The 21,644-nt window shown below is 35.4% G+C and overlaps 1 protein-coding gene across 2 annotated transcripts in view; it reads right to left on the bottom strand.

Annotated features, from left to right (window-relative positions):
- Positions 1–21,644, bottom strand: part of LOC149799636 (putative receptor-type tyrosine-protein phosphatase mosPTP-1) — a 143,552-nt gene that overhangs the window by 12,686 nt on the left and 109,222 nt on the right. For both annotated transcript variants that reach the window (XM_089958978.1, XM_089958979.1), the window contains 9 exons: positions 20,878–21,012; positions 18,232–18,383; positions 16,153–16,288; positions 13,479–13,631; positions 11,199–11,369; positions 10,071–10,199; positions 5,428–5,559; positions 3,232–3,377; positions 1,758–1,893 (listed from right to left, as the gene is read on the bottom strand). In XM_089958978.1, coding sequence (XP_089815104.1) covers positions 1,758–1,893; positions 3,232–3,377; positions 5,428–5,559; positions 10,071–10,199; positions 11,199–11,369; positions 13,479–13,631; positions 16,153–16,288; positions 18,232–18,383; positions 20,878–21,012 — 1,290 coding nt within the window. The remainder of the gene's footprint in view (positions 1–1,757; positions 1,894–3,231; positions 3,378–5,427; positions 5,560–10,070; positions 10,200–11,198; positions 11,370–13,478; positions 13,632–16,152; positions 16,289–18,231; positions 18,384–20,877; positions 21,013–21,644) is intronic.

Below are 21,644 nucleotides of genomic sequence, written 5' to 3'. Positions count from 1 at the left end.
AAGAATTATGTTAGTAATGATATTTTCTGTGCAAATGTACACAAAAGCACAGCAGAACATAAACTGTAATTCCAACAATATCACACAAAATATAGTAACAAATCTGCTACTTCAATCTGTTATACATATTGCTAACTGATATGTTTGAGCAAAAAATAAAAATAAAAGTACCTGTGCTACGTGCATAATGGATATATTTCATCTCATGTGTGAAAACTCGGGTATTTTCACCTGGCTTTGCCATTCACTCAATTTTTCAACCACTTGATGCAATATATTCATTATTCACTAATTTCCAGCAAATATTCCATCTTTAAAGGCATGTATATTTATATGAGGAAACAGGCAGAATATGCTCTTAATTTTACATGTAATGTTTATAGATTAATTAGTGAAAACAGCAGTGGAATTTCCAACTAAAATTTACCACTACTAAAAAATTTAATTTATTTGCAGATACCAATTATTACGATATTTTATGGTTTCTACAAATCACAGTTTCCATTACTCCTGATGTCTGATGTTTTGCAGCACAGCAATACAAGTGTGTTATTTAGTAATCAGGCAATCTGAGCAAGGTGCCTTGCCTGTGGTCACATAAAGGAGAAACTGCCAGGTTGCGCATCGTCCAGGTAAAATGGACAGACTATCATCTGCTAATGACATATTAGGAAGCATCTACTGTAGGGTTCAAAACCAAAAATTCACCAATCTAACTGAAAGATTCAAAAACAAAGATTCAATGACTACTGATCTATCTAAGAAGACAATAAGATCTCATTCTCCGTCTAAGGTATATCCAAAAAAGTATTGCAATTTGTGCCAAGAAGAGTAAGATCTTCCATAACAATGATGTAGGATTAAATGATCATGGTTGGGTATTTATTAATAAGTAAATTTTACCAAAACACTCACAAAGTAAAAAAAGTATGAAGGACTTTTATGTTAACTTTGAGAATAAGTAGGTACAAATTTACACACTGATAAATACCCAACCATGATCATTTAATCCTTATAATTCCAATTCTCATCCTTTCTGTCATCAGCATTCACTTTTAGATAACTCTTAGTTTTCTTTAATTAACCTCTTCACTGCACCTGAATACAAAGCCCCAAATTATCTAGCCAAGAGTTGTTGACTCTTTATACAGTATTATAGGGTAGAGTGTCCCAGTGGGTCATGTCAGTGATTTAAGGAACTTGGCATGGTCTTACTTTTTTATTTTTAAAGGCTGGTTGTTGTTCTTTAAACCAGGCTATTCCTTTTCTCCAACATTATGCTTGTGTGTGGTACATGTTGTTTATGCCTTGTTCTTGCTTTCTACACATTTTAATCTTTCAAAAGAAAACTCTTGTCCATTTTTTTGTGAGATCCCTTGCACTTCATATGACCCTGGCCTTTAATAATGGCCAGTGCAACACTGCTGAAGCAAAGTGCAGTAAGTTTGGCTTGTAAAGCCTGCCATATGCTTTCTCTGGCAAAAAGGGGTGTGTACTGGAGTGCAGGAAGGTCTTTCTGAAACATTGTTTTAGTTTCTAATGGGCAATGTTAATCTGGGTGTTGTAAATTTTGATCAGATATCAAAGGGGTAGGTAGGTGGGTGGGTGCTTGTTCTTTTTATCATTGTGATTTAAGGCACTGGTATAGACAATACCTCATATAAAATGACCAGGAAATAGGGAACTAAATGTAGTCCGCACAGATAAGAAATCGTTTTAACTGGTTTTCAGCTATGTGATTGCAAATTTTGACTGACCTTTGATCCAATGACCCCTGGCCTCTTGAGATGGTGGAGCTTGGTTACTTGATAGATATCAGCACTGTGGTCATGTGTCACCTGATCAGACAGACATGTCAGTTGGCAGAACAGACCTGCCTCTTCACCACCAAACCTGAAATGGAGATAAATGTTACTTTTATTTTTCTTCCATGATCCAGCTTGGAACTGCCTGACTTTAACTGGAAAACATATCCAAGGCTTCAATAAAGTGGAGAATTGCTCCAATTTATCATAAATAGACAGGCTATGTGAAAAAGTCCTTTCAATTATGTAACCGCAAAAGGTAATTATTTCTTTTTAATGTGTTAGCAAAGGGTGGAGAAGAAGGCAAACAGAATCACCCTTTGATGGCAAAACTCTCCCTGTTACCCTAATAGACACAAGACAGACCCTGTTAGATACAAGACAGACCCTGATAGACACAAGACAGACCCTGATAGACATATAACAGAGATGTGACTTCTTCCTAATTTTCTGACCTAGCTTGATCACTGGTCCCAAACTAACAAATCCATCCACTGAAAAAATGAGATCAGTTCACTCTGAAGTCCACTCAGCCATCGTTGTTGGGATAATACATTTACGATATGCAATGCTTAATTAGACGGTTTCCATGTCATGACTTGCAATCTACAACAACATTCGAGGGATCAAATAAAATATGTCCTTTATAAACAGCTGTCTTTATATTGAGGTTGAAAATGATAATTAAGGTAGTCCACTGCTGTAAAATCAACGATTCCTGTAGTTTCAAAATCGATGTGTCACTTTCTACCTACGTGACTCATTACACTCTCAGGTCTGGATATAAAACTCATGTAGCTGCAACTTCTTTCTCTTATTAAATAATAATGGGCAATTTTTTATACTAAACTTTAATAACAGTCAAGTTAAAGAAAGTCATAAGGTCAATGAAAAGTATACAAGACCTTGTGAAATCTTTAGCAATTTAGATCCTGATGTAATTGGCCAAACAGGCTTTTTGTAATGACAGAACAATGTGATCTCAATAACTGTCATACTGAAATATTTCATTCACATCATACCCTTTTCTTGGCATATCTGTTAAGGAATCTATGATTTCCAACCAGTTTAAATTTGACGAATTATTACAAAACTCATTCCACTATTACTTTACAATTTGTGATGGGTGCTTTTTTCCCATAATTTTCTGTGTAATAACCCTTACTTGGACATAAATAAGGGAAGAAGAAAATGTATATCAAGGTATCAAGTGATTATGGACATTTTAAAACATTATTCTTTCCAAAAATATACATTTTTAAACAAAGGTAAGTCTTTCAACATTTCATAAATGATCACCCATAAAAGAGACCCTGAACTGTTGTCTGTTATGAGAAGATTTTATTGATACAGATGTATGGTAAGGGAGATTTCATTGTGCTGTAATATAAACTTTAAGAGGATTATACTGCAGAATCTCGCCTACCTATCCACAACAATGACTGGTCCCATGTTGTTCTGTTTATGAAGATCTTGGACTGTCTCTATCAGGTCAAACACTGAGTGTAATGGAGAACCAGTCTCCGGCCAGGCATGTGGGGTTACAATTCTTGTCATCAAGACATAGTCATCCTGAAAATCATAACCATACTATTGATGTTTCTTTTACTACTAATTACAGAAGAACCGCACATGCCTTAACAAGTACGCATGTCAATCTCAACATGTCTTATGAGTTAAAAAAAACCACCTATTGTTTTGGGACTTTCCATCATGCATTCTTGGGAGTCTCACTTAATAATGCGATGTACATAATTTTACAATACTGGGACACTGTATGTGACAAAGCAGGATTTACTATATATATTTGTCTACAAGTTAAACTGCAAGCAACACAGACCCCGATCTGCCATCACATAATGTACCATCAGATCAGGGTATAAGTTGTTTATACTACTAACTGCTTCTAACAAACTGCAGATGCCTAGGTCTGCCCTTGCATGGCAGATCTGGGTTTGATCAGTTCTTAAGTTGGACTTGACTTATAAGCAAGTATATATGGTACCTCTTTTTATGACTAGTAAAATAGTCCAAGATATTGACCATGTAAAATAATTTCTAATGGTTACATGTAAGTGTAAATTTTTAAGATATAAAAAACAAAATAATGCAAAACAAAATAAGCATGAAAGCTACCTGTTCAGTGATGTCCCCATGCATTCCATCTGAATAACAGGGATGTAAACATAATGTCAGGAAGTTGACAAAGCCGTGAATATTACAGGGAAAACAAAATCGGAGATTTCCTTTACATGTAAAAATTGAAGAGATCATATCCCATTCATACCACACCCAGTTCCAATTCTATTTTTGAACTTTTCAATTATGAACTCATACTGAGGATAATACCTACAAACTGTCTGCTACACAAATTAAACAATAAAAGTAGATATAACTGATGCTATATGCTAAAAATTGTTATCTAACTTGTGTAGAACCCATTAAGGGTACACTGCTAAACTTGTGAGTTTCATTTCATTGTGGGTTCTTAGATCAGTAATAGAAAGGCAAGCTAATGAATCATCCCCTCAAATTTAGAAATAGGTGTTTTCTTGACATGGGATATACAATACAAGTTTACAGGGGCTGGGATTAACTATAAATATTCTTTGTAACGTAACATAAGAATATCATCAATCATAATTATAAATCATAATTATAAATCATAATTATAAATCATAATTATAAATCATACTTATAAATCATAATTATAAATCATACTTATAAATCATAATTATAAATCATACTTATAAATCATAATTATAAATCATACTTATAAATCATAATTATAAATCATACTTATAAATCATAATTATAAATCATACTTATAAATCATAATTATTTAGTGGATTTAATACAACTTGGGCATATCAAAATCTTGATTAAAATTATGACTTTATTGCATGATATTTCGATTTTTTTTTAAATTTAATTTTGATGTCGTACTACTAATGGCCCTGCAATTAAATGACACAGTAATGGGATGTTCCCTGTAGAATGTCTCCCAATAATGGTTACAATGGAATAGCCAGCACTATGATAATCCCACTGATTGGGAATTTAAAAAATCAGCAGTGACAAATGCACCACAAGTGATTACTGATGCTGCTGAATAACAATAAGTTTTGGGGTATGTTTACTAGTTCATAATGTCATAATAGTATGCACTGGCCTAATATAAAACATTTTGAAGTTACATTAAAATATCTTCATTCATTCAAAAGATGTACTTTGGTCAAGGTTACCAGTACTTTGACCGTGAGTCACAGGGCATGGCTATGGTATGTGACAGTGTCTGTACATGATGTATAACTGGCTAAAATTCAAACAAAATATCTTCAGTAGGTCAAAAGTTACACTTCAGAAAAGAATAAAATCGCAGAAAAACAATTTTCCTTGCTATGACATTTACCTTGGTACCTCTTACACCGACAATTCATGATCTATATTTGTGCAAAATTTAAAGAAAATCTCTCCAACCATTACAACATTTAGGGCCAGACAAACAAATGTTAACACATGGACAGATGTATGGACTGACATTCAATATCATAATATAATATGCACATTTATGATGGGCGTATCAAAATTAGTCTTAGATAAAACGTCAGTAATGTATTACCTGTGTGGACTCTAAAAGAAAATCTCTGATAGAATACTTTTTCCTCTCATCCACTTCCCTGTATGTTAATTTGAAATTGCCTGTGTCCACATCAATGGTATTGTTTTCATCTGGCCAAAACTGTGGATATTTCTAGGGGAAAAATATACAAGATTAGAAATGAAGCAATAACTTATAAAATTGTCATATAACCAGTTTAAAATCTAATTGTTTTCTAAATTACTGACCTAAATATAATAATTATATGAACTGGACTTTCATTCACAGTTCTATCTAGCTTACTATCTCAATATTTCACTAGAGCTACTGCTGATATGGGGTGGGGGTGAGGCCTGGGCCTGACGTCTCGCTTGCCAAAGGAAAGTGAAGCATCTCTCACAGCCTCTCCTTTCCAGGTGTAGTGATCACCACGGGACCAGAGTCTGACTCTGCTGGGCAGGAGGTTACTCACATATGGTCTCTCCTACACTATTGTGTCCACAGCAGCACCTTCACACGGGGCCCCCTGTTTACACAGAGCCTGCTGTGTGGCAAGACTGAGTGCCCAGTGGTATAACTGGGTGGGCAGATTGGGCTCGTTAGCCTTGGCAGGCAGCCAGTCTAAGAGAAATAAAACTTTGACTCCAAACCCAGGCAGATGGAGCTCGTTAGCCTTGTCAGGCCATTCATCTGGGGGGAGGAAACTCTGATTCCAAACCCACCAAGTCCCAGCTATTGGCTGATGGCTCCGCTACCTTGTGGATATCTTTGGGAGAAGGAATGGCTACGGGAGTAAACCCAGACAGAAAATCGAAGTGGAGCCCCTAAAGCGGCTGAGTGTCAACTACGACTTCCTTCCAGCAGCTCCTGCAATCGAACTGGTGCCAAATGTCATGTTCTGCATTCCTTTGGACCCCACCAGCAAGGATGAGAGGGGGATCCTGACGTCTGGGCAGCCCAGGATTACAATACTCCATGCCCAAGCTTGCGACCTGGAGAGGTCACTCCAGTCTTGCTACTGAGTGAGGAAACAACACAGAAGCTGGAAGTTAACGTGTTAAAAGTCCCACCCAACTGGTGTAGGGAAGGAGCACTATGGGTCAGCTTCAACGGTGGGAGGGAGTGTCCCACTGGCGGACTACCACCCGCCTCAAGCCAGGCAGCCCCGGGTCAGTAAGGTGTTGACCCGCCATCATCTGCCTGCTCCAGTGGGTGTCTGGAGCTCAGTGTGTTGCTCAGCACGACAAACAGACGGTAATTCTACAGACAAAAGAAACAAGAAACCAATAAAGAAGACTCCAGCTCTTCGATTCGCAAGCTGGAACGTGTGCACCATGTGCACAGGCATCTCTGATGACCTCAGGGAGGTGGATGACACCAGGAAGACAGCCTTCATCAATTGAGAACTCACCGGACTAAATATCAGCATAGCTGCCCTCCAGGAAACCTCAAGTACTGGCAACAACTGTGTGAAGGAATCCAGCGCAGTGCCGAGTCCAGAAACATCCAAGGTATGTACAGTGGCATCAAGAAGGCTCTAGGCCCTACAGTGAATAGTATTGCCCCCTGAAATTTCTGATGGGAGAGAAGATCACTGACCATGAGCAACAGATGGCCAGATGGGTGAAGAACTACTCAGAGCTATACTCCTGAGAAATGTCAGTCACCGATGTGGCCCTTAGCAGCATAAAGATATTGCTTGAATGCCCCTTCCCCCAGTATTATTCCTTGTCAAGCAAAATTCAGTGATTTACTGTTCCCCACTTAACATGTTAAAATGACAAACAAAAATATGTAGTCAAAAAATCATATGAAAATGACTGAAAAATGTCTAATCTGAATGTCAAAGTCACATTTAAATGTATGTATAGAGGGAATTTAAAAACAAAATTTGTAAAATTGATTTGTGAAGTTGTACTTGACCTTGAAAATAAATGTGCATGGAAATAAACAGTAAAGCAATGATTTTTACATGTACAAAGTTTCAATACTGACTCAAATGGTTTGAAGTTACTGGACAGATGAGAATGTGTTTAAAAAAGTACAACTTTAAGGCATGACCTTCACCATGACCTTGAAGTGGTACCCTTTAAGATGTGACAAAAACTCTATATAAAACTATATAAAGTTACATTCTTCGAATGGTTTCATAGCTATAAAGTGGAAAAGTACGATGGAAACATTAAAATAGCATGAATTAACCTCGACCTTGAAGAGTCCCCTAAATGTGGTACCCCCTACATCCACCTGTAACTACTTATACAACTTGAAATAGTAATAGTCCACTTATAAAATATCAGGAATGATTTATAGCTATACATTTTAAATTTTATAAAATGTAATGTTTGAAATTTTAAGAAATCCAGTCATTGGGTGAAAACGTCTGCTTTTGCCACTTGGAATAATGGGAAAGTACTGTGAGTAGCAACAAGCAGTTTATGTACATTTCACAGTATCTAGGCATAGAAATTATAGTTGAGTTGACCAACAATAATTTGGACAGGATGTTTGACAATTATTTGTCAGATGAAGCTGGTGTGCAAAGTTGAGAGAGAGAGAGACAGAGATTGAGATAGAGAGCAAAGAGTACTTTGCCACTGCAGTCTTGTACTGAAATTTGTAAGACTCAGGGAGTTATGTCGTAATTCAAGGCATGGTTAGAAATGCCCCACATCTGGAGAACACTTTACCCCATGTTTATCTCCCAAGAGATGTTCCACGATGTCAATAATCTAAAATACCAGAACTTATCTAAAATGCATTTCTGCCTCAAAAATATGGTCTGCAGAATTATATTTTTTTAATTAGCAAGTTTCTATAATTTCTACAAAAACTACAAAGGAATAATATTTTTCTAGTAAATCTGAGGATAAAACTGACAAACATCTGCAAAACATAAAGGAAGAAGTATCAGAAAGATCAGTAGTTGTTTTGATTTTGATGAAAATTTAGAAGAATCACATCTTGTTAGTAGTTGAGACTTTTTCGGCATTGAGGCACATGGACAAAACTGTATCCTAACTACATTTGAAATTCTTTAAACTTTTCAAGCAGAAAATAAAGAGAAGAAAACAATACAGCAATATTATTGAGACATTTCTTCTTAAAAATATATCCAAATGAATATTAAAAATCTAGTCTGTATGTAGAACAAGACAGAATCGATTTCTTAAAAATATGTTTAATTATCACTCTAAAATTCAAGGCAACAATAATTTCTTGAATTAAAAACATAAAAGCAAAGAGTTTGAATGTACTGTAAATTAATGAGCTTTCTGTATAAACTTTAATGTATTCAATTACTGTTAGTCTGTAAAATTTGCCCTGAAATTTGCTTGTTGTTGTTGTTGTAGGGTTTAACGCCATTTTTCAGCACACGGTAGGCTATACATGGCAGCCAGTAATAATGGTGGAGGAAGAACCCGGGAAACCCCCAAGAAGAACCACCGACCCACGAGAAGCTACTGGCAAGCTTTCTCACATACCCACATTGGCCAAATCTGAGACTCGAACCCACGTAGACAGAGGTGAGATGGCAGTGATCCGTAACAGAGAGCGCTTTAGACCACTCGGGGCCCCCGAAAGTTGTTTGTAAGTAGAGTGTCTATCCAGTAAGTGGAGTGTAAGAAAACGAGCCACTTACTGGTCCAAAACAGATGTTTCATTTCAGAAGTAAGGAAAAAATCCACTTGCCTGAGACTGCTGATTAAATCCATTCATATGCCCCATACAACACATTTTAAAATTCAAAGCTAATGATTAAATACATATCTGCAATGCAGACAGACTAATCATGCAAATTAAATATCTAAGCCAGCTACGTAAATGAACATGCTGAAAACTGTACAATAGCTTTCATAAAATGGCAAATCAGAAATTCATTTTTCTAGAAGTATACATTAAATTTGTTTTAAAAGAATGTCTAAATAAAAAGGGGATATATGATAAATTCAAAACCACATAAATGTTTATATCCAAGTCGGGGGGGGGGGGGAATAAACACATTTGATACGGTGCAGGAACATATGTCTCTGCCTGATGGCCTTAACACTGCTAAGCCATAACAAACTTAATTTTTCCGCCCACTCAGAATAAAACACATATGTAATTCTGTTTATGTATAAAATTCTTATACCTTATACACTTGCTTATAAGTCAAGTGCAACTGCATAGACCCAGACTGGCTGTCACAAAATGAACTACTCATTTTGGGTATATGCTCTTTGTTATTAGTAATCAGAAAAACAACAAAGACCCGGACACAGTGATGTATTATGTTATGGCAGATCAGGGTCTATGTTGTCTGCCACTGGAATCAACTTATAAAAGAGTATATTTAGCATATTTTGTACTGTACAAAATAAAGTAAATTATATAAATTATAATTAAATTTGAGGAAATATGAAAGACATCACAAGTATTAGAACTCCTTCAACATATCAAGCTACTTTTCTCCTGGTTCTTTTGGTGAGCATTGTCTTAACCTATTAACTGACGCAAGTGCCGTAGTGCCAGCACATTCTTGACCCATTAGGCGATGCAAGTGGTGTGCTTGCCATTGTCACAGCATTTGACTAGAATGTAGGATACTTGTGTGCTGCAGCTGCACTTCACTGAATCAAATGCAGGTCTGATTAATCCAGAAAATCTCACGACTGACTTACCTCACCATCCAGCTTTGACAAGAGGACAATGACAGAGCTGTTTTGGTCCCAAACCATCCTCCAGAAGTCTATAATTGTCGATTCTACAGGATGCTGGGTAACGATGAACTCGTTGGATTTATTGTATCCCTAAAATGATGAAATCCATATAGTTAGTTTTCATATAAAAAAAACGACCTTTCAGGCATGTAGATCTGTACTTTTATACTAATTTTAGTATGACCATACAGTTTGTTACTATTATTAGGTAATACAAACTATACATAACTATATACTATAACCTGTCTTGAGAGACCAGTGCTATGAGAGACCACCTGTTCTGAGAGACCAGGATCTCCATGCACAGATTTATTGATGATATAAAGTTATGACCTGTTATGAGAGACCACCTGTCTTGAGAGACCATTATTTTTTGGTAAAAGGGGTGGTCTTTCAAGACAGGTTCTACTGTATTTGGTAAAAGAGAGTGGATACAATGCCATAAACATGGACACAGTGAATCCCTCCAAGAGACAAACTGCAGAGCAAGTAATGAATAAATGCAAATGGAATGCAGTATGAATACAAATAAAATGAAGGCATTTTTAAGAAAATGGAAAGTGCAAAATCAAGCCACAGAATGCACAATGAACAATAAATGAAAATGAAATAAAAGGTGAATATATATGAATGGATTTGAAAAATGATCATGATGAAGCTGCTAATAAATTTCCCCCTTCTTCACATGATAATCCAGGTTCATAACATATGACATATAATTTGTCACTCCTTACAAGCTATTACATTCTCTTGCTTGAGACAAACCTGAACAAATACCATTGATGTGATGACATCATGAATGGTGGTTGTATCTAACAAAACTGAAAAAAGAAATAAAATTTGCCTACAAATACTCTATAGCTGTGACATCTGTTCCATTTTTTCATTTGATCTTGTACGCTGCCAAATTTCCCTACTTATCCATCCTTATATAAAACAGACTGAGACCATCAAAATGACAAGAAAAGTAAATCTTGTTTTGAATGAAAAACCCTTGTCTCACTATGGTTCAGAAACCTAGTCCTCATTATGGATGAGAAATCATTCTCACTAACTGCTGAAGCAAGAAAACTAATAAGTATTTCTGACCTGAAGGTAAGTCGCATTGATAAAGTCTGAGCCCTCTTTTCCTGGCTGCATTGGTAATGTGACTCGTTTTAAATCAACTGGAACAATGTCTGCACATCTGACTTTAAGCTTGTTTGCTTCTTTTTCAGCATGGCTACAATCCCCTTTCAGGGATTTGTACTCTGTCACAATCTAAAGCAAGAAAAAGTTGTTTGTATAACATGTTGCTCTCAATGCAGACCTGAAATTCCAAGCCAATTTATTTAAACTCATACCAATGTCTGGTTTTCTACAAAAAATTAAATATTGATTATGCAATCACCATGCTTTTAATATATGTCATTTAATATGCATCAATTTGAATATAGGCTTATATAATTAAGATCTTGGATGAGTTTGTTAATGAACAAGATCCACACATATTAATGAGATGAGTTTGTTAATGAACAAGATCCACACATATTAATGAGATCAGTTTGTTAATGAACAAGATCCACACATATTAATGAGATGATCTTGCATGGTAAGCATTTTACAACTGTGTTATTAAACCCCATAGTTTTGCACTCACACCTATGCCTTGTCTTGTACAGCCTAGATAATACACACATAACATTTGCTTTAGTTACCTGACTTGTCTCAATACTGCACCATATGTTCTTTATGTTCAATGACACCCTGTGAACTCCAGTCGTTATGTTATAGTGGGATTTACTTCATGACATCAAGATTAATAATAATATACACAAAAACAACAATAACAAACTATGAACCAAATCAGGGGTTAGTAATCATTTACACATTTATTTATACCATCAAGAACAAAAAATAAATATATTACACCTAAACAACCATCATATTTTAACATTTTAAATGTCACTGAAGTTTGGTATATCCAAACTTGTACCTTGAGAAACGTACTTAAATTCACAACTGGCTTTTTAAAAATATGGGTATTTAAAAATAAGGGTATTCAAAAATAAGGGGCATTATACGTAAATAGATTGTGTTGCTGGGTAAGCAAACTTTATGAAGACAAGTATCCCCTAAAGGTACTGGTGCTCTGTTGGTCAAAAACAATTTCCAGAAGTAATAGGCAAGTCCATTTTTTCTTGATAACTGTTGAGTATAGAAAATCTCTCTACATTCTTGAGAAACTCCAGCAAACCAAATCTGGTAACAAAACTGTTTTCTTATTTCCAAGTTAACAGTTAACATGTTCACAAGATACCTGTCTTATTAGCACCATTTTCATTTAGGACCAACCAGATAACATGACAAGTCCTTCTGCAGAAACCCTATAGCATGATGTCTATCATGTCAGGAGTGTCAGCTATTAGATTTTGATGATGGCCACCATAGTGAATACCCTATATCATGATGTCTATCATGTCAGGTGTGTCAGCTATTGGATTTTCATGATGGCCACCATAGTGAATACCCTATATCATGATGTCTATCATGTCAGGTGTGTCAGCTATTGGATTTTCATGATGGCCACCATAGTGAATACTCTATACCATACTAACTATCCATTCAGCTACTCTCAAGATGGTTACCATAGTGAAAACATTTTACCATGATGAATATCCATTTCGGAGAGTCAGCTTTAAGATTTTCTAGATAGATGCCATAGTGAATACCCTATATCAATATAACCATTTGTTCAGACTTAGTAGCAACAACTACATCTTTTTATCCTGGTATCAATGCATGTAAAATTGGTCCCAATTTAATTTACGACATCATATCACATAAAGTCTTTTAATAAAAACCCCATATCAATAAGACCGTCTCTTCATGATGAGTAGTGGGAAGATTTTTATGATGACCACGATGGTGGCTATACAAGAACAATTTTCAGATCTCAGCAAGTCTTTCAATGAACACATCAGGTCAATATGACCATCTGTTCTGGAGAAACAGAGATAACAAGAACCATATTGAATGTCTGAGGGGCATAATTTTACTTTGCATCAACTAAAGATAATAAAAAATCTTTTAAAGAAAACCCACACTGACATGACTTTCCATTCAGGACAAGTTGATCATCAAAATGGCCAACATGATCGCCATACTGGACATCATATTGTCACCATTTCTTGTTGTATTGTTTGTTCTTAGAGTTCAAAGATGACCATGACATTAATTACCATTTTCATTTGTGACCAACCAGACATCATAGGATTCCTAATAGTGGAAACTACATGTATTGCAATATCACCATCCATTGAGGTGTAATACAATTTTCAAGATGGCCACCATGGTCTAAGACCAGTAAAACTAAAACATAACATTTACCCTGAACTGCTTGTCTAGAAGCGACTCTTTTTCCCCCTCTGGGACTTTGGTGAGGTTAGCAACATATTTACTTATGTCCTGGTCTCGTACTTCAGTTTCCCCTTGGGTTAGCACATATTCCACCAGAGCATCATGAACCAGCATGTACTGCTCCTAAAAGAGAGCAATAAAAAAAACATGAGAAGTGTATAGCAAAATCTTTAACTCCCTCAACTCCATAATATATATAAGAATAAAATTTCCAAACATCCCATGGCTCCACCACCAGTGGGGTAAATTAAGATTTTAAAAAATCCACTGTATGTACTGCAGGAGATCAGCAATAATATTCCACCGTTTCAAAAAACTCCATCTAAACTGGTGTAAAAGGAATTGTGTCTCATTACAGAATTCAATACAAAATTAAATAATTGCAATCTGGCAGTTCTCTGAAATCCAGTATCTATGATAGTTTGGGTCATAACTGTAGTACACACCAAGATGTGGTATAACAAGAATGACTTTTATTACAATCAGGATTAAGATATCCTCAATACATAATGAAAATAATTATTGCTACACAAGAACATTAATTATAATCTGCAAGCAACAGGTTTCTGAAAATAACTATACTATTTTTTACCTGTTTGTCAGCTTGGCTGATGTTTTGTGTTATGCCAAGGAATACAAGACATTTTAGACCAAATATCTGGTACTATGATGTGACCATGATGTATCAGAATTCATGTTGTAATGAAGTGTACTGTAGCAGGATTTTGTTGTTGTTGTTGTAGGGTTTAATGCCACTTTTCAGCACACGATAGGCTATACATGGTGGCCAGTATTAATGGTAGAGGAAGAACCCGGAAAAACCCCGGAAAGAACCACCGACCCACGAGAAGCTACTGGCAAGCTTTCTCACATACCACATTAGCCGAATGTGAGACTCGAACTCACGCAGACAGAGGTGAGATGGCAGTGATCCGTAATGGAGAGCGCTTTAGACCACTCGGCCTCTTGGGGCCCCAGCAGGATTTTAAATGCTTCCCAAATTCTTTTTTCAATAAACTGAAAGACAGATGGCAAATCATTTTAGATATAGCAGAGATTTGCAAAAGCTTCAATGCTTGATGCTATAATGTGGCAGCCTTTCATATGCAAATGAGGGTGCCAACAAGGTGAGTATTTATCCTTGTGTTTGGTTTATAAGTGTTGTAAACATCCTGTGACTACAGTGTATAAACTGGTGTTTACAGTTCAGCTGGTTGCTTTAACAACAATGATTTTAAGTTACAAGATTTAAGAAGTCAACAATTCAAAATTAGGACATTCTGCCAATGTCAAAAAAATTGATAAAAGTCTGAAAGATACACTGGAATCTGCAAAGATATAATCATTGTCAGAGAAATATGATTTTCAATAGTTTAATATCACGCATCTGAATAACAAATCACATGGAGGCAAAAATAATTTCATGATGGCCACTGTGGTGGCCATATTGAACGTATGAGTGGCACCACTTTCATCTAGGAATAACTAGACATCACAACTCTTTTACTGAAAACCACATGCTGCCATGACTTTCCATTCATGGGGTACCTATAACAAGATTTTCAATATAACTCCATCAAATTCAGTTTTTCAGTGAAAACCTTATGTTGCTATGACCATCCATTCAGAAGAACAAAATTTTCAAGATGGCCTTTGTGGCAGTCATACTGGACACCGGTGAGAAACTTTTTTCATTTAGCACCAACTAAACACCATAAAAAACTTTTGGTGAAAACCACATGTCAATTTCACTTCCTGTTCAAGAGCAGTGATAACAAGATTCTCAGGATTGATGTTGTGGCAGCTACACTAGATGTCAAATGAGAACCATTTTCACTTAGCACCAACTGGATAAAAAGTCTTTCAGTGAAAAATCCTATGCCTATATGGCCATACATTTAGTAGTGACAAGATTTTCATAACGGCTGCAGAGGGTGCCATATTGGGTATCTAAGCATCACCATTTAATTTAGGACTAACTAGTCCTTATGATGAATGTATGTGTAAAGTTTTATGTTAATCCTCCAAGTAGTTTTAGGAAAAGCAACAATAACACGTGATAAAGGACAGACAGATGTTGGATGCTGGACAATAGGCCATTTCAAGACTCTTCTGTGGAGCTAAAAATAAAGAGATAAAAGATGAAATGAAAAGTGAATATAATACAAATGAATCACAAATTAAATGCAAATAAAATGCAGATTTAAATAATTACCTTCTTTTGAGTGTATATTTTCAGGATTGATGGACAAGACTAATGCCCTCTAATGGTCAAGGCATGAAAAAAGAAAACTGTCTTAGTATTGGAGATGACTATGGAAAATGTTGTGGTAATAGGTTTAACACAATTTTTCAGCACATGATAGGCTATACATAGCAGTCAGTACATCTGGTGGAGGAAAAACCCATGTAGAATCAGTCCCACAGGAAGCTACTGGCAACCTTTCTCACATACCCATGTTAGCCAAGTCCAAGACTTGAAACCCCATAGAGGTGAGATATCAGTGGTTAGTAAAGTGCACAAGACCACTCAATCACCCATGGCACCATACTTTGGAAGAATGATGACCATTCTGTCAGCAGGAACTGAAGCAATGCATGATTTTTATCTTGAAATTGTTTGTCTTCTGAATCATTTGCTTACCTCAGTTTGAACCAGGAAGTTTCTCTGTTTGCGGATATGAAGCAGGAAGTTGGGAATATTAACGGTTCCCACATCCTTTATCTGTTGAATCATACTGTCAATTAAAATGTAGGTCCCTGTGCGGCCCACACCAGCACTGCAAAACAAGAAAATTTAGTAAAGTTTTATCATCTGCCTACCATGAGCTCACCTAAAGTATACAATGATGAAATTTGAGACCTTTGAAGCAGAGCTGTAGAGGTACTGAACAGAATGGGTAACAAAACTCCATGGCAACATCTCAATGTGTATTCGATCAAAAGTGTTAAAAGGGAGTGAGAAAAAAATATCACTGACTGACCTTGAAAATAAAAATCCTGATCATGATAAATGAGATCGAGTTGACATCAAATAGATAAATGTAAGTGCACCAAAGTTCATTCCTGAACCTCAAAACACTCTGAAGATATAAAGCAGAAACAGATCATGTTTCAATCTTCAAGAATCATATGCCATAAACCTATGACCTTGATCCTGAAAACAGGACTCCAGATGTGGAATGCAATACATTTTATAGAAGTATAACACAAGTTTACCAAACTTCCTCCATTTTTAAAACCAGATTACATGTTGTTGAGCAGAAGGGAAAACTATTTACTCATGATTCTGAGGACAGAACCTCAATGTGGTATGTGACACAACTTCTTGTGATAAAATACAAGTATACCAAATTCATTCCTGAATCTTGGTATGTGACACAACTTCTTGTGATAAAATACAACTATACCAAATATATTCCTGAATCTCAGCTCTAAAATTATAGGGTTGCAGGAAAAATGTGATGGAAAAATGAAAATATTGATCTATGACCGTGACCTTAAAGATAGGACCCCCAACATGCTGTGTGACACAACTGTTAATGATGAAGTACACCATATTTCATGCCTCAATCTTAAATGAATCGAGACATGATGAGGTACAGAAGCACACCATGTTTTATCCTTCAATCTTAAATGAATCAAGACATGATGAGGTACAGAAGCACACAATGTTTCATCTCTCATTCTTAAATGAATCAAGACATGATGAGGTACAGAACCACACCATGTTTCATCTCTCATTCTTAAATGAAACAAGACATGAAGAGGTACAGAACCACACCATGTTTTATCCTTCAATATTAAATGAATCAAGACATGGTGAGGTACAGAAGCACACCATGTTTCATCTCTCATTCTTAAATGAATCAAGACATGATGAGGTACAGAAGCACACCATGTTTCATCTCTCATTCTTAAATGAATCAAGACATGATGAGGTACAGAAGCACACCATGTTTCATCTCTCATTCTTAAATGAATCAAGACATGATGAGGATTAGAAGTACACCATATTTTATCCTTCAATCTTAAATGAATCAAGACATGAAAATGAATGAACACCAACACTGCATCATGTAATTGTTTCATAAAGTAATTTTGAAAATTTAGTTTAAATTCGAAAGATTGCCAAAATGTTATGCATGGTTTCTCTGCTCTGATAATCAAGTAGTAAACTTTTTGCTATAACTTGCTTGCATATTATACATGGTACAAATTGTGACAGGTTCATTCCATATTTTTATACCTTTTTCAGAAGTGGAAAATAAAATGAGATAGTATGGTTTTTAATCTAAACAGCCATTATTTCTAAACAATTTGGTTTATTTTAAACAGTCCATTCAACACAATGTTAGCTAAATCAGGCTGAAAAATGGTATCCAAGTGCCTTTCTGACGTTTACATTGAGGCTCAAGGTCTCCTGGATGGTATCAAACCAATGAACCTTCAATTACAAATCTAATGCTCTGCCAAATGAGCTACCATGGCTTCCTAAAATGAGACAAAAGTTTTATTAACTATTATTTAAGTACAGTCTTACATATCTGGATACAAATTACAAGTACATTAAAAATTTAAAAGTCTCCAATCAAGGAATTGACTGGTTTGCTTACAATCACTTGCTAGAATATTACTTTAAAGACATGACAAATTATTTGATGGAATTGTTATATAGAGATGTCTCTCTCAATCAGACTCATATAAAATGTTGGCCAACTACCTGCAGTGAACCACTATGGGGCCAGCCCCTGGGGGGTTCACTTTGGCTGACTGTTTCACAAACTTGAGAACAGGTAATGTGAAGTCTGGCACGCCATGGTCGGGCCACTCTGTATAGTGATATTGGTACACTATCCTCTCTGATTGCAACTTCTGAAAAATAATTATAATCCAGTTGCATGAGAAAATTTCAGCAACAACAACCTGTATAACAATAATACTTATTATATGTTACACATATTAATGAATTACATTCACATTTAATATATTTGATATTACCAGCATTCATTCTGCAGCATGAAATTTAAACTTGTTTATACATACAATGTGCCACTGTGACATTTTCCAGTGTAAACGAATTAGGATTTGCTCTTTATTGGTCACTGAGATGCTTAATACAAAACAGGAAACAGTGATAAGCACTTTGAAGTAGACTGGTCACTGAGATGCTTAATACAAAACAGGAAACAGTGATAAGCACTTTGAAGTAGTACTGGTCACTGAGATGCTTAATACAAAACAGGAAACAGTGATAAGCACTTTGAAGTAGACTGGTCACTGAGATGCTTAATACAAAACAGGAAACAGTGATAAGCACTTTGAAGTAGACTGGTCACTGAGATGCTTAATACAAAACAGGAAACAGTGATAAGCACTTTGAAGTAGTACTGGTTGTCATGTTACAATATATTTTGATTGGAACCTTACAAATGGAATAGCCAGTAAGTAGACTGTTTTCAGCATCATGAGTTTCTCATCATAATCTCCCTTATACAACATTATTAGGTCTTTAAAAGTAGATTAATCTATTTGCATATAAACAAATGCCTCCATGACAAATATCTGTGCCACATCGTTTAACAATAATTCTGTCCTCATTTGAAAATCTAGAATATTACTTTGTAGTAACAAAAAAAACCCATTCAAAACATAACTGTCATCAAACATTTTCTCTACATGCACATATTACATCAAATGCTAATCCTGTTATTATTGGGAATTAGCCTTTCTACACATGCTTCGCCAATTTTGATACTGTAAGTAACACATATAGGGGATAAAACAATATCATGGCGTTTTCTCCAGGACAAAGGACTGCATGAATCCCTGCCAATTAATGAATGTATGCATGGATTTTATGGCACCCCAGCATAAGAGTGGCTATATAGTGCCAACCAAAGGTAAAGTTTGAAAAATGCTCTATTTAATGAACCACCCTTTGAAAGTGAACGAATTCATGATAATTGTGTGGAGATGACTGATCATAAGTGTAACGAATCCTATAACAATCAATAACATTATCAAAGCCCAACCAGATCATATAAGCGCTTGAACTCTAGATCAAACACCATAGCCAGGAGCTTAAAAAGTAACTTTTCTCAACTGAGTCGAGATCTTTCATTGATAATCTATTATTAAAAGAATTTAACAACAGCATTTGGTGAGGTTGTACAAAGGTAGACATGCAGTTTTCACAGTCAATCTAATATTGATATTACATGCAGTTGTAATGCATACTACATTGTGATATTGTCCCTAAGTTTTATTTTTATTCATTAAAAATTTCTTATATACAATTTTGTTGAAAAAGTATATATATATATATACTTTTTCAACAAAATTGTATATAATAAATTTTTAATGAATAAAAATAAAACTTAGGGACAATTTTATATACTTTTTCAACAAAACTGTATATAATAAATTTTTAATGAATAAAAATAACACTTAGGGACAATATCACAATGTTGTATGCATTACAACTGCATGTAATATCAATATTAGATTGAACGTGAAAACTGCATGTCTACCTTTGTACAACACACACACACACACACACACACACACACACACACACACACATATATAACTGCCTGTCACCTGCCCTACTAAAACTTAAAATCCCTTTCTTACAAAAATGACTGAGGGCGAATTCCCATCTGTAGAAACATTTTGGAGAAATCACTGTTAATTTCTGCAGTAAAATCTGAGTATGCATGAAAAGACATAATTATACAGATATGGTTCTAACAATACTCCAAGGTCAATTTTTAGTCATTTGGGATTTGTTCCTGGATTAAATTTACACAAGAATTTAAATGTTTTATCCTATATGCAGCTACACAACTACGTGGTATGCAAAATAAACCAGGATTTATAATGAGGTCTTCAGTCTATAGCATGAATCCATCAAGAGCACATTGTGAGTAGGTGGAAATATACAGACTTTTGACATGGATGAACTACTCAAGCTGAGGTACATCCACATACCAATTTTGAAGAGTGTAGATAAAACAGTGTCCAGGATACTAAAGGCACAATAAATGAATGACTGAAAATTCACAAGACATTAAAGAGAGAGAAAAATAGGTCAGAGTGACCTAATCTTCATGCACCTGGGTTACTCATGTTATGATGCATCTACATACCAAGTCTGATAAGCTTGATTATAGGTGACATTCAGGGTGTAATGAATGAACAAACAAATGAATGAACACAAATGCGGTAACAAACACGACAAATAAAAATGTGTATGAACAAGGAACTAATGGGCAAAATGCTTTATACCCATCAAACATTTGTGAGGGGATAATAAAAATTTGATTCCTTCATGTATCTGAAGTACAATTAATAAAGTTATACCTACTTTTCTAACTTTACTGCTTTTTAAAGAGAATATCCTGACAGTGTAATGGGCTCTGGGAATGGTATTAATGTGTTTGACAGTCACTGTTCCATATGTCTCCACCCCCTCCTCTTGCCAGTACATATCACACTTGTGCTGAAATGAAAATTAGTCATGCATAAAAACAGATGTACAACCTACCCATGTTTATCAGATGACGTCCATGCATTGAAATACCATTAAACATGATTGTTACATAAACTGATTGTACCTAAAAACATTGTTCATAACTGGACAGTTCTGCTTTGTTTGCCTATTGCTGATCAGGTTTAACTTGGTGAGAAATAGTCGCAACACTCATTAACATTCCTTGACAACTGTGAATGTGACAGCTATTAATTTTTGTGAACTTCAAGAATATCAAAACAACTCATCTGACATCCAATTTTTTGGAGCATTTAGGCCAAAGATAATCTGAATGACAATGTTTGTATATTTCAGTTTTGAACTGGCTGAAATTTACACATTCAATTAATTTGATAAAGTCAATGTTTGTATATTTCAGTTTAGAACTGGCTGAAATTTACACATTCAATTAATTTGATAAAGTCAGTGTTGGTATATTTCAGTTTTGAACTGGCTCAAATTTACACATTTAATTAATTTGATAAAGTCAGTTTTGTATATTTCAGTTTAGAACTGGCTCAAATTTACACATTCAATTAATTTGATAAAGTCAATGTTTGTATATTTCAGTTTAGAACTGGCTGCAATTTACACATTCAATT

The sequence above is a fragment of the Sinohyriopsis cumingii genome, chromosome 5, assembly GCF_028554795.1.
Source record: "Sinohyriopsis cumingii isolate HCF-2022 chromosome 5, ASM2855479v2, whole genome shotgun sequence".
Classification (NCBI taxonomy): Eukaryota; Metazoa; Mollusca; class Bivalvia; order Unionida; family Unionidae; genus Sinohyriopsis; species Sinohyriopsis cumingii.
This window is presented reverse-complemented; position numbering and strand designations above follow the sequence as displayed.